Raw genomic sequence first — 14,278 nt, 5'->3', positions numbered from 1 at the left:
ACTTCACCTTTTAATACCAGACACAGATGACAGGGGGGAGAGAGAGAGGATGAAGACGAGGCCAGTGGGTGACGAGAGAAAGAGCCTGCAATTTCTACTGTCTGCAAGAACAGCTTGTCACCCTTCAGTAGATTGTAGCTGCATTTTCTCAGTATTTGGACATCTGATGGGTCTAATAAAATAGTGTTTAAGCTGCAACACCAACCCTCCACTTATTCCTAGTAAGTGAGACTCAAGGCCAATAGTGCCAAATAAAGTATACGGTGTGTGTGTATGTGTGTAATTAATACAAGAACAGAAAAAAAAACTTAATCCAGTGTATCACAGCGTGACATCTAAGAGTGAGAGTAACAGTCTGTCTGGGATGCGCTTGACTGTGCTTGAGACATCAATAGTCTCTTGCGTTAGACTGTTAAATTATGAGTGAAGGATGCTTGCTTTGTTAACAGACATGGTCCTACATTCTCGGTGAGCAGTGCGTGCACGTCTCTATCGCGCGCACAAAGTGCAACCAGTTAAATATATGGTTATACATTTAGAATGATCAATAGACACAGGTTATGTGATTTTTCCCGTGCCAAAAGAAAGGAGCAATTACATTTAGGTACAAATTTCTCCCTACATTACATCTGAAACAACACAGCACGATCCATCAATCAAGCAACTGCACGTAAGAAATAAACATATATTACACACACGCACGCGCACACACAAATCTACCTGTCATGTTGTAAATGTGCAGCTTTATGTGTGGTATGCCACATTTACTGTGTATTTGATGGGACATGCACATACCACAAAGGCACAGATGCTCCTCTGCGGAGAGTCCCATTCGAAGCAGCTGTTTATGTAGCAGCCCGTGTTGATCAGGACCATGATGCAGCGTCTAACTCGGGTGAAGTTGCGCAAAAGCAACTGGGCGAAAAACAAAAAGGGAAACAACAAAAAGTAAAACGTTTATGCAAGTGAGGGTTTAAAGGTCAAAAATGTGCTAAACCGAGGAACGGATCATGGGGTTGTAAACATGCTGTGCGTGATTTATTGCTTCACTGTGAAAATGGTATATCCAGTATGTAAACAACCAGATGGGGGAACGAGGCTCGGTGTGACAGGTAGATGTGTTGGAAATAAAACGGGAGCAAAACGATCCATCTAAGCACAGCTGTCAGAGTCCCGCTGATAAGACACTTGAGGTGACGTACTGTTATAGGGGGTCACTTTTCTGTCTCGTTTACATTTAGTTAAGGTGAGAAATTACCACCATTTAGCAAAAAAACCCAAAGTTTTTTCAAGTTATGTTAATCAGCACCTTAGCTGATTAACAACATACTCTTATTAAGTCTTAATAAGCGATCTTCTAGCCCTAAAGTGTCTCATTGTACTGTCTTTGTAAAATTAAATGAAGCCGTCGTAATACAGCTCGACAGTTGCATCTTTGACCTCACTTTGGATTCACTATTACATCACAGTACTTAAGAGCACCCTGAGGATGTCGAAGTGATGTCTCTACTTAAACAGCAATATACGTTTTGGCATGGATCGGCCACCACTGCGAGCTAACTCACAGTGTTTGTTTAACTCTGTTATCCTAGTGATAAAGTTTAGCACAATAATAAAATAAAAAGAAAATCCAAAACAGTCCCTGGATTCTCCTCCCTGGGCGTTCTCCAGGCATTTGGCCAGAGATGAGATAGAACTGGCTAACTGCTGTCTCCCCCTGGGTTGCCAGCCATTCAGGGAATAGCATAACAGCAAGAACGCCAACCACCCAATCAGGTCACCAACAGGGGAAAGTGCTCCCACAGGAAAAAAACTGTCGCTTCAGTTTGCACTTAAAAATATTCCAGGGCATTCTTTAACTCCATGGGAAATTGTGTGTGTTTTAATGTGTGTGTAAAGTGGGTATATAATATGTGTCTGCAGCACCACAATAAGGATTTTCATGTGTTCGGCGGCTTCAATTTATTGATGCTAGCTGATTTGAACTCTTTTCCACTCTGTATCAATATTTGTTGCCAAACTATGGTTATGATTACTTTGAGTCCACATCAGCGAGTTCAGAGTTCAAATCATCCATTTGCACATTCTTCAGCATGTTTACTTCATGTACATGTTATACTTTTCTTTGCTATTAACACCAGATAGGGATTATTCATTTTTTATTATGTCAATCCCAGTCTGTAGTTATTTTTTCGATCACTTATGAAAGTGGATAAGTCATCGGTTATGTTAAAAACCATAATTAGAATTAAATCTTGTCTTTGATGACAGGCAGCATGTGTGTGTGTGTATTTTATGTTATTTTTAGTGTGTGTCTACTCATTGAGCAGCAAGCAACAGCAGGGGAGCTGCTACCACACAAAAGAGTCCTCATGGGGCAATCCCTCCAAAGCAGCCAGTGACATCATCATTGCGAGACGCTGACATGGGTCATCTCTGCGAGTCAGGGGTGAAATGGAGATAAAAAAGGATTCTGCACTTGAGAGAAAAGCTCAGAGTGGGCCAAGATGGGAATCATCAGAAAAAGCAAAGGCAGAAACAGTGAGGAAAAGAAGGGAATAGATGGAGGGCTGACAAAAGGGTGGTGTGGGAGCTGGTGTCTGTGTTGTGCTATGTTAGGCAGGGCTGTGCTCGGCTGTGCGTGGTGCAACACTGACTGCTGAGCCCAAACGGTCACTCATATGACACGTCTGATGCGGGCCAGCCCCTACTATTCATCTCTTTGTGGTGCCGCCACACTGAGCAGCGTGACAATGAAGTGCAAAGCAGCAGTGGCAAAGAGGGCCAACTATAAGGATGGCCAATCTACTTATGCACCCCAGAGCTGACAGCTTGACATTTCTATTCACCACTCAGAGTGGATGCGAGGGGGTAGAGATGAGAGAAGAGGGAGAGGAGGAAAGGGAGGAGAAAAAAAAAAGAGAAACAAAATGCTGTTTTTCCTTCAATCATCCTGTTGTATCTTGCCCACACAGTTGTTGTGCTTTACAAGATGCCACTCACCAGGGTTGTTGGTTTTGCTTCAGACAGTTAAGCAGAATAGGGGGTGCGGTGGTGGACACAGATAAAATAAGGCGGAGTGGTAGAAGACACAGTTTGGCTCATGATGTACCTGCTTGGACACTCGAGGCTCCTCCTCGATATACTTTTGCTCAATAGGAATCAGCGTCCTGAGACCAGCCTTCACCTGGAATAAACACAAGCGGCGGCATGAACCGCAAATGGTGAGAGAGAGATCAGTGTGTCTTGATTGTTTCAGATCTTCTTTTTTTTTTTAAACAGACTGTGTACTGGCACAACATGGCAGCACAAGCATAGAGCGTGCCCCATGTCAGAGGCTAGAGAGAGTGTGAGAGAAAGCTGCAAGATGGCCGCTAAAGGGACACACACAGCGATGGTGAATGGGCGAACAAAAGCTGCTGAGAGGGAGTCTTCGATAATTAAAGCCAAAACGAGGATGAGGGACAAGGGACGAGGGATGAGACGGGAAGCGAGGGAAGGGGGGTGGCAAAGAGAATAAAGACAACAGCAGCGTAGAAGAGGGGGATGATGCTGGGGAGAACAAGAGAGGATAATAGGGGGTGGGGGGCAAAATAGAAAAAGAAAATCGGGGAGGAGGCTCAAAAAAGCAAAAGAAAGACTTACAGCATTAAAAATCACGTCTATTTCGAGAAAGATGACCCCTTTTGTTGGCCCTGTCAGCTCCTTGCTTTTCAAGGCGTAGGCTTTGCGTTCTCCATTTTGGATCTGTGGGAGAGGGACATGACAGGCGTCTGTCTGGCAATACCCGGCTGAATCGGCTCCCCGGGCCACCTTTGAACCCCAGCTGCTGGCGCTGACAGGGAACCCAAAACAACTGTGGCAACTCTGACAAGTACCTGTTCATTACCCACTGCAGCTCAGCTCTGTCAAACAGAAATTAACTATCCTGGGGAATCGTACTGTACAGCAGAGCACGGGTATATTATACACACAGTTCCTTCACAGGCTTTATTTTTATGAATATAAGACAGATGCTTCTGTCTATATATACATTTTTTTTTCAAATGACACTGTTCAGTGTCTCCATCAGTGTCATTTTCATATCGTCTCTCATCCCCTAACTTCCGTTCTTCACATCTATCAATCTCTTCTTTCGTCTCAGCCTCTCTTCCATTTTTTCTCACTCCTGTCATCTCTTTCTCTTTTGCGAAATAATAACAGTGTCATAAGTAAAAGCTGCAAAAAATAACCTCTGCTCTTTATATCTCATTTTCATTTTTAGTTTTTGTTTCCCAAGGGAGGCGGAAAAATAAAGAAACACAGAAACAAGCCTTTGACTCACATTTAGTAAAGGAATAGTCACTTTTCCCAGGAAGTCTGCACTTCTGTCTCTGTCCTCATCGTAAACGGTGACCTCAAGTACCGAGTGGATGTCCTTCACATTACTGGACAATACACAAAGACAAATACCAGTGGTACACATACTGAAGAAGCATCACGAATAGGCTTGTGAAAATACTAAATACAGAGAAAAACTGTATAATAAAACACAAGATATTACAAATGCTTCACATTTCCTCATTACTTGTCAAAAAAATATAAACAGACTTAAATAAAATAATAACTATAAATAGATTTCCTGGTAAAATTCATGAAAATATAAATCTAAACATAGAAGTGAGATGATCAGATCTTTTCACTGCTCAAAATGGTCCAGAATATATTTTTAAAGTAGCAAATTAGCTGGTGAAAGTCACAAGAAAAATTGAATAATTTCTATATATATATAATAATTTCTTTTTTCTTTTTTGATGAAACTGTTTACTCAAGGATACGTGTCACTTTTTTGCCTACATGCATGAACGTGCAGACATACGGGCACTCTTAAAGTCACTCACAAAGTGAAGACCTTGTTCCACTCTGGGTTCAGGTTTTTGTAGACGGTGTGCGTCTGCAGCCGATCGTTACTCAGCTCCACTACACAGAATGGGTCGCTCTTACCTGGCAAGCAAAAATAAATAAAAACAAAATTAAATAAAACGAGAACAAAAAGAAGGAAAGAACATCCTTCTTAGTGAAAAGATAAAATTTGGTTAGCTTGAGGTCTTAAATTGAGAATCTTAAGTAATTCCAACAGCTTTTGTTTATCTCAAATACCTCATACTGTTAAGACATATACTGTAGCATCCTTCCCTTATGTCACATGACAGTTCCAATACCCTGTACTTATCAGAGCTGTAATGAAATGATTCTTTCATTTTTAGCCCCAATATTATACAACAGTATATCAGTGTAAAAGCTGTAAGCCATTTCTATCAGTATCCCGGCTCCATGGACAACTAGAAGATAAGGTTCAGGACGACTCCGCCTTGGGCAGTCGCGAGGAAAGGGTGAGAGAGAAAAGCGAGAGAGGACTTTAAAAATGGGTGGTGCGGAGAACACAGAGGTCGAGGTGCTCTGAAGGCCCGAGAATTTTTGAGCTGAACATAAAGGCAGCCAGTCACGGAGCGTGAGAAACGCAGCTCCTCCGAAGACAGCAGTGAGGGGAGCAGCGGCACTGTGACACAAGTAAAAGCAAGCATATAATGTCAAAACTATATGATGAATGAACAACAGAGAAAACATTTCTGCATTTTTATATGCAGAGATGAATAAAAGCAGTTTTAAAAAGATTTTTTTTAAATGATTAAAACTGAAATTGATTAAGTTTGAGGACTAGCTGCGAAGCTGTTTTCAAGTAATATTTTATGGTCATTAAAAGTAAAAACATACATCCAAATTTGGATTTATTATACAAAATGAATCACGCTGAAAATTAAGGATCACAAATGAAGGAGTGCCAAACTAAAACTTAAACAGACTTATCATTGTTATATAGTTTAGTATAAAGAATATTCATAAATGCTAATTAATTCCAAGAAAACTTTACTACAGTTATGTAACTGGGTAGCGAGAAAGTGAGAGAGACCGAGAAGGAGCTGCTTCCTCCTCCTGAGAATAGCACACTGTGCTATCATAATCAAAACCAGTAATGTCCTATATATTCCCGATTTGTTTACTAACATCTCACACTTCAAATTCTTTGTACACAGAAAACAGCGAGACCGGCTCCCTATGCTTGCCAGCCCACCTACCTTCAGTGAACTAAAAAAACAACAAAACTCTTAATTTTGACTTTGATCATTATGTTTTATTAAAAACTGTCGGGAGCCGCTGCGAATGTTTTTTTCAAACCTATCACTTGAAAAGGCTGGGTCATTAAGTAAAAAGACGAGAAAAAAAATCTCCCTGGCAAATTTCCAGGGAAAGTATTGGGAATACTGAACGCTGAAAAGCAGCATTGTTGCATAATAAAACTCGATAAAAAAGAGATTGAGTTCAAAGCCCCTGAAAAGTGTGTGTCCGCCTGTGTTTGTAGGCCATAGGAAATGAGTGTGTGTATCTGTGTGTGTGTGTGAGTGCCATCGATTAGTGTGATTTTCTCCAAATGTTGTGACAAGGGCAGGACATTTAGTGGGTGTGCAAAGTAAATGTCACTGTGATCAATGCTGAGGCAGAGGCGTTGCCTTTCATATCTGTTTGTGGTGCTCCATTGATGTAGAGTGTTTCAAGTGGATATTGACAGCTACGACTTCTACAGAAAACAAGATACGTTAAAATAGACAAAAGAAAAAAGGCTCGGGCACCTGCTTCTCAGTGCCTCTCTGTTTACACCTCGCCGTCTCTCTTTAAATGCAATTGTTCTTTAAACCACAATTAAATACGGTTGAAATGATTAAACCAGTGAAAAACTTCTTTTTTTTTGCAGAAAATCTTTCTTAATAATCCCAGAGTGTCCATATCATTCACAATTATAATGTCATTGCCACAGACCAAATCTGATTAAATCTAGACGCAATCACCCAAATTAGGAGATGGAAATTATTTCTGCAGAAGTCCGTCCCTTCCCCCCATTTTCTCTCTAATATTCTTTTTTTAATGACACGGCAGGCTGTGTTGCTGCAGAGAGCCAGTTGTTACTGATGGTGAACTTTCACCTTACTGGCCACCAGCACCAGAGGCAGCTGTCTTAACCAATTACACGCTCGGGTTTGAGCTCCACTCAGTGATCATCCAGGTAATGTCTGAGTAAAGCTCCCCCACCACCACCACCACTACCACCACCACCGGGGTCCCGTCTCTGTGACAGTGGCGAAGGGATTGCAGCAAGAAGTGGGCTCAAATTAATTTCAGAGTGCTCTAAGATAAGTGGCAAATGGATACAGTATAGAAAATGAGGAAGCATACTGTAATTGCCTCAGAGAAAGCTTGGAGTCAGTGAGGAGTTTAAGGTTGTAGAGGCAACACACGACGCTCTCGTGCCCCTGAATTATCACAGTTAATTATAATTCATGCTTTAAAATGTAAACCAGTGCATTACCATGTTAATTTTAACAGGTCACTCAATATGAGCTGCAATATTTACCAACCATTCAAGTTGATAAATGTAGACTTCACTGGCAGGGTACACTTTCTGTTTCTCTGGTGATGCTGCTGCGGTAGGTACGCGCATGCGTGCGTGTGTGTGTGTGTGTGTGTGTGTGTGTGTGTGTGTGTGTGTGTGTGAGTGTGCGCCTCACTATTGAAATGTTCTAAGAGTATAGCATCCACTCAGAGGGACAAGAGCTGGCAGACAAAAGGGATTGTTGGTTTTAGAGACTATTTTCAGTTATCCTACTTGGGCTAGAGTGGAGCTACTCCACAAAAACACTCCAATTAGAGAGAGAGAGATGGCCAGAGAGAGAGAGCAAGAGAGAGAGAGAGAGGGGAGGAGTAGAGAGAAAAAAAAGAGAGAGAAGAGGAGACGGGCTGGCTGAATGGGAGAGAGATGGTGAACTCTTTCTCGCTCGCTGACCTCCTCTCTCTCTCTCTTTTCCTGTCTCTGTCTGTTTGTCTGTCCTTCTGTTTCTCTCTCACCTTGCTCCTGACCCTCTCTTGGTCTGCGTTGTTAAAATGGGGTGTTCATGTGGTGAGGGCTCTTATGTGGCTCTTACAGAGCTATTGTTTCTGCCAGTGACACGCACACAAGCGCACACACACACACACAGACTCAAAACAGGCATAAGCCATTTAAAAACAACCCCTTTGCCTTGTCTGTTATCAGTATCAGTCCACTGACTGCGGGGTTAGGCTGCTTCTGGAGCAAAATTAAAAGATTTGCTTTTAAGTTCGAGAGCAATACAAATTTAAAGGTGTTTTTACATTCAACTGTCTTAATTTTAAGTCTCTCTGGCTATGACAAAAAAAAGTTGTAATGTTGAGTGTAAAAACATTTCTCCTGTGAAATCAATTTTTTTTTTATTTAAATTGCTTTTAAACTTTTTTTTTTACTTTGCTAATCTAATTAATATGCATCCCATGTTATAACGTCCAAACTATTGCAAATGTTAGATACCAGTCCAACCTGAGCACATGCTAAGTAAAATATTACCGCTAGTTCCCAAGGCATGTCATATTTTACTGTGAAGTGAGTCTGTTGCAATAATTTCAAACCTCCGCAGGCTATAGAGATACTCCTAAAAAAAAAACAAAACATGTTTTCAATAACTGTATCAAACCGGAAAAGACAAATTGAAAGACAAATGGCTAATAAACAATCCACAGTTTTCCTCTGTTTATATTCCAAGAGGAATTCATGAAGCTTAGACAAACAAACGATGAACTCCCCAATATGGTCGCAGAGCAAATTTATGCTCCAAGTGAAATACAAGAACCAGGGAACCATTTGGCTTGCACTCTGACTGCTCCAGCCGCTCCCTGCAATAACCCAAAATCAACCAGCTCCGCTCTGTGTTTGCTAATGGGACTATGGATGTTTCAAATGGAGTAAAACTCCAGACTCTCTTTCTCTCTCTCGCCATCACACACACACACACACACACACACACACACACACACACACACACACACACACACACACACACACACACACACACACACACGAACTCTCACACACATATTTTCTCCCTTTACTAGATAATACAGAGTGAAAAACTAGGCCTGTCCACTGTAGACCTAATTAAAAGTAAGAATTAATGGAGAATGGAGGATTCGGAGAGAGCAAGCAGAGAGAGCGCGGGAGGAGGGATGAGAGTGATTTGTTGGTTCAAATGTGTACTTTTTCTCTATTATTCAAATGAGCAGCCTGCATCTTTTCTAAAAATGCAGAGACAAATTTAGCGTCCTGCACAAAGTAGACTTTAACTCTCTCTGAGGAGTCTCGTAAAAGATCATCCCTTAAACAAAAATTACGCCCTGACTTTATCTTTGGTGAGATTTATGGCAGATTGCTGGTGGAGGAAACTGCTGTCTAGATGCGAACATTATGCAAAAGTTATTTAGAGCAAAAGATATATATTTGTCTTGATAGTGTCACCTATCAGATGTTCTAGCAGTGTTCACTGTGATAGCAGAAACAGAAATTGCAAAACATCAGCAAAACTTTTTAAGTGTATAAATATATGAGCATGAAAGTTAAAAATAAATCTATATATAGAAACTAATTTATGAAAATGTACAGCAAATGAGGACTACAGAGGGCACAGCACTGTTGTTTGGACTACAGGTCAGTGTCTTACCTGTGACATCTGCTGCCATTAAGCCCTCAGCCCTGATAACCTTAACTTGGACCACGCCGACATCTTTCAGGTTGTGGAATGACCTCCAGAGGCTCTGAAACATCCCAGAAACAGGGGTGAAAGGTCAAAGAGGATGGCAAATTAGCACCGAAGTGAAAGGCATGTCAATAGCCTGACATTTCATAAAGAGAGGAAAGGGTAGATTATGTCCTTTACCAGCCTTTATTTGAAAATGTAGAGCTGGCATTTATCGAGTCGGGTCTAGTGGAGAAATGGCTGGATTTCAATTTAATGAAATAGTTATGCATGGCTATTTCAAGCGTTTCCTAACTTTTTACCTTTAAATGTTATGATTTTACCGAATTTTTCGGTAAAGTAGAGGAGCCGTGCAGAAATGACAACAGCAAACAAAAATAATAGGGGTCTTTCATTTCAGAAACATCTTATTAAGTAGAATAACATCAAAGTTGTACAGATTTTAGCATTGCAAAACTCATAGGAAGGGAAATTTGTGGTAAGAATTTGTTACAATTGTTACTGCACAACAGTTTTTGCTATCTCAAATGCAAAGACATTTATACTCTGTTTTAAAGAAAACTAGCTTTTTACAGAGCAAGAAGTTATTCTATATGGATAATGTGAAAAGAAACAACAACAACACTGAGATCTAACTGATATTAATGTGCCTCTTTTGTGTTTGCTTCATAAAGAGAGATAGGGAAAAATATGATAAAACATAATGTGCTGAGGAAACATAATAGGTGACGAATGACTTGCAGGCAAACAGAGCACATGAAGTCTACAGTGAGAAGGGATGCACTGTATGCACAAAGTTTCAATAACCAGGACGAGGATGACTGTGTAAAAATGAGTCTGTAAATCTCACGAATAAAGGGAAGACCTGTGGAGATCATCGGGGCGACCACGAGGCGTGACCAGTCGCGCACACACGCAACCGCAAAGTTGTGCTTTTGTTCACACCCAGATTCTCAGGTATAAACACATGCATAGAAAACCTACACTCGGGCCAAATTGAGTAGCATGTCGGCGTGTCTTAAAAGCAGAGTGGAAATGCACTTCACTTCAATTTATTTCTCTCTCTCTGGCAATAACCCCTTCCATCCCCAAAGGAGTAATTATAATTTAAATTTCAGAGTCAGGGCCAGGCTACAGACTTAATTCATTATTACCAACTCTGTCAGACTCTGCCTGTTTCCAGCGATATCATTGTCCAAACGCTCTCTAAAGGAGATGAGAGGGGAGAGTGTGCGAAAGAAAGAGAGGGGGGAGAAACAGAGTGCGCAAAAGAGAGACATACAGAAAGAGAGAGCGAGAGAGGGGACAACTCTCAATTTTTAAGGCACGATTTCTCTGAAGATACAGCTGCTTGTTGTGATTATTGGTGAGCAGCAGAGAAGACAGAAAGAAAGAGGGGAGAAAACAGTCGGCAAGAGGGCATGTGGGGGGCGGCAGAGGAAGAGGCAAGGGCAAACTAATAGCTGAGCAGTTTGTGTGTTAGAGTTCAAACAGTAGCGCACGTCGCGATCAGAATGATCCAGCTGTTGGGCTGGGGATCGAAGATCAATACTTTTTTGGTAATGATCAAAGTGTGCCTATAGCGAGGAGTATTAATAAATGGCACGGGGTTCTGGACATTAATCTCTGTAATGTATCCAGTTTTGACTTTGTTTATTGGTCAGATTAAAAATTGTGCCAAAGTCAGATTTCAATCAAAAGCAAATGTTGTAAATATGTGTGTGCTTTCCTCTCAATACACTGATATGCAAAAATTGTATGAGACTAAATGACTTCTTTAATGTATTGATGCTGAGACTCCCCCCCAAACGTTCCTATGTAATTCAGCCCCTCCTCCCACCATACGGACTCCCTGAGGGGACCTTTGGAGTTCAGCTTCAATCCGTGATTGGTAGAAAGAACACACCCAACCTCCACAAGGATTCAAATCCTCATCAGAAAGACAGACAGGAATAGATGGCTTGGATAGACAGGTAGAAAGAAAGACAGAAAAGAGGCCAAGACCGACCCCCTCCCCTACCCCTAGCGCCCCACTTATGGCTCCATCCACACCCTCATCAGCTCGCAGGTGGAATTATGGGGATAAGGAGGAAATGAAAAAGGAGGGTGGAGAAGAAAATTAAAGGACACAGAGTTGGCTTTCATAAGACAAACCCCCGCCCTGTCTTTGACTGACATCTTGTCACTATGATGTCTTCTTCCCGTCTCTGTCGCACTCCGCAGACACATAAACACACAAAATGAATCAGTGCCGGCATAGGCTTATGACTCACTGTCATCTTTTCAGCATGTCACCTTTCATCACCACTGCATAACATTTCACAAACACACACACGCGCAAACATATATACATGGTTCTGATTCGCTCTGATTTCATGCAAGGCAGCTGTAGGTTTTGGAGTCAGGCACCCGAGTAGATGTCCACTAAATTCACATCCTCAGGGCTTAATGGTAAACATTTGGCTCTCACATGATCTAAACACTAACTGGTTAAGATGTGAGCCTAACCGAATGACATATTATGGACTTTATTTGTCTGAATATTGTGTGGCTGATGATGATAAGCATCTAAAAAAGGGGAAGGCTATTGCCTGACTATACTAAAGCATTTATAGAGTTATAGGTCAGTTGGTTAACATACACAGTCAAAATGATGTGATGTTCATTCATATGGAACAATTAAAGATTCCCTGCATATGATTTTAATCGGCTGCCATCTCTTATTTAAAACTAATAGAGCCTGCACGCAACCTGAGGCGTGGTTATAGCAAGAGTTTTTCAAACTGGCATCACCTCTAGTAGCTCTAGTGTGCTTCTGTGACAACCTGCACAAACTGAAGGCTGCTGTAAACTGTCTCCATCCCCAGAACCTCCTTTATTTTAAGAGTCTCTGCCAAAGTTGCTCTTTGCTCATCTCACAACTTAGCGCAGCCCCTTATTTCACTTCCTGTCCAGGCTGTGTCCTTTTGCTTCACCTTAGAGCAGTGCTCCAAAGTGGGTCGAAGGGTGTGCGTGTGTGTGTGTATGCAAGCGTGCAACACAGCACATGGGGGTGTGTGGTGAAGTACCACCACTTTAGTGGAGGTCACCATGTCCTCCTCCTCTCATCCACCCATCTTGTGGCCAACTCAAGCCCATTAAGAGCCATTAGTGTGTGTGCTACTTTGCCATCATAATGCATAAATCTCTTTCTCTCATTTTCCCTCTCTGCCTTCATCCCTTTCTACTTCTGGGAAACAGTAATTAGGGATGAAGGAAAGGTTACAGTGAGCAATAGAACGTCTAAGGTAGTTGCCTATGAGTGAGTGCATTGCACCATGTTGCATATCTCCATTGTCAGTTGCATTCAAATTAGTTGGCACAGAAAATCTTGTCTATTCATTTACTCGCATACATGCAGAAGCAAGCGCACGCAGGCACACAGTGACCTGGCACAAACACAGACACAAAAATCTATTACAATTCAGAAGACATTAATGAGCTCAGTGATATCAAAATGTCCCCGCACTCAGGTGTCTGTTATCGTATTTCATCAATGGCCACAGATTGAATTGGGGAAAAAAACAAACAAACAAAAAACCCCAAATTGCAGCCATTTTAGGTGCGCGCGTAGCATTTGTGTGGAAGAAAGTGACAAGGACATTTCCAGTTTGGAACACAATGATGCTCTAAAACGAAGACAGTAATATCATCTTAAAAACTCTGGATTTACATGTAGGTGTGTTTGCAATCCACTGCTACACCTAACCTTAAAGTTATCTTTTGTGCGCCTTTTCATCACGAGCAGAGTGTCTACGCTGCCGAAGGGTGCGACAAGCAGACGATTTTGAGTTTTCTTATGAAGGTATCTGCTTTACAAAGCTGCGATTCCCTGCCATTTTATTAGTTACACACAGGTAGACACTTTTTTTTTGCACATGTCCATACACGTGAGCTTGTTTATGGCTAGCAGTAGTGCACGCTTTGTGCAGGCTTGTGCTGGACAGCTGATTTTTCAAGCAGATAATACCAGTCGGTAAAAATGTGCCTACACATACACCTACGCCTGCACACATCCACACATGCACACTGGGCAGATTAGCAGGCTTTGAGCAGCACTGTTATGTATTAGTGGTGGTACTTGGTCTTAGCAGTGCTCTTTGATAAGGTACATCTTTATTAAATTCTCCAACTGAAAGACTGCCAGTCTGAGGAAAAGGAATATGTTAATAGGTAAAGACCATTCAAGTCTCCAAACCGACCTCACCATGCCCCTCCATCTGCAACCCCCCACCACCTTCCTTCACCCTCTATCTCGCCATCCCTTCATCTAACAGGAGCCATAGCGGCAACAGACAAAGAACTGAGGTTGCTGGGAGAGTAGGAGAGAAATGGAGAGAGAGAGGAGTAGGAGAGAGAAGGAAGCAGGAAAAGAGGTAGGTGAGGGAAGTAAAATGTGTCGCCTTCAACCGAGCAGAAAAACGGGGTCTGCATGAGTTGTGAGAGAGGTGAAATAGCTTTTTCTTTTCATTTTACACGCCTTCCCTTTTCGGCGCAACCCTCACCCTTTACCCCTCGCCCCCTATTACACACATTCAGGCAAACACACACACACACACACATACACGCACCCATTCTCCTAGCCCTCATTTTGTGACTGTCAG

The 14,278-nt window shown here is 41.9% G+C and overlaps 1 protein-coding gene across 5 annotated transcripts in view; it reads right to left on the bottom strand.

Annotated features, from left to right (window-relative positions):
• The window catches only part of LOC134638595 (multiple C2 and transmembrane domain-containing protein 1-like), a 132,181-nt gene that overhangs the window by 41,485 nt on the left and 76,418 nt on the right, over positions 1 to 14,278 (bottom strand). For all 5 annotated transcript variants that reach the window (XM_063489327.1, XM_063489329.1, XM_063489328.1 and 2 more), the window contains 6 exons: positions 9,600 to 9,693; positions 4,881 to 4,983; positions 4,325 to 4,427; positions 3,646 to 3,747; positions 3,113 to 3,187; positions 796 to 915 (listed from right to left, as the gene is read on the bottom strand). In XM_063489327.1, coding sequence (XP_063345397.1) covers positions 796 to 915; positions 3,113 to 3,187; positions 3,646 to 3,747; positions 4,325 to 4,427; positions 4,881 to 4,983; positions 9,600 to 9,693 — 597 coding nt within the window. The remainder of the gene's footprint in view (positions 1 to 795; positions 916 to 3,112; positions 3,188 to 3,645; positions 3,748 to 4,324; positions 4,428 to 4,880; positions 4,984 to 9,599; positions 9,694 to 14,278) is intronic.

The sequence above is a fragment of the Pelmatolapia mariae genome, linkage group LG12 (genome assembly GCF_036321145.2).
Source record: "Pelmatolapia mariae isolate MD_Pm_ZW linkage group LG12, Pm_UMD_F_2, whole genome shotgun sequence".
NCBI lineage: Eukaryota > Metazoa > Chordata > Actinopteri > Cichliformes > Cichlidae > Pelmatolapia > Pelmatolapia mariae.
Note: the sequence above shows the minus strand (reverse complement) of the source record. Positions and strands in the feature narration are given on the sequence as shown.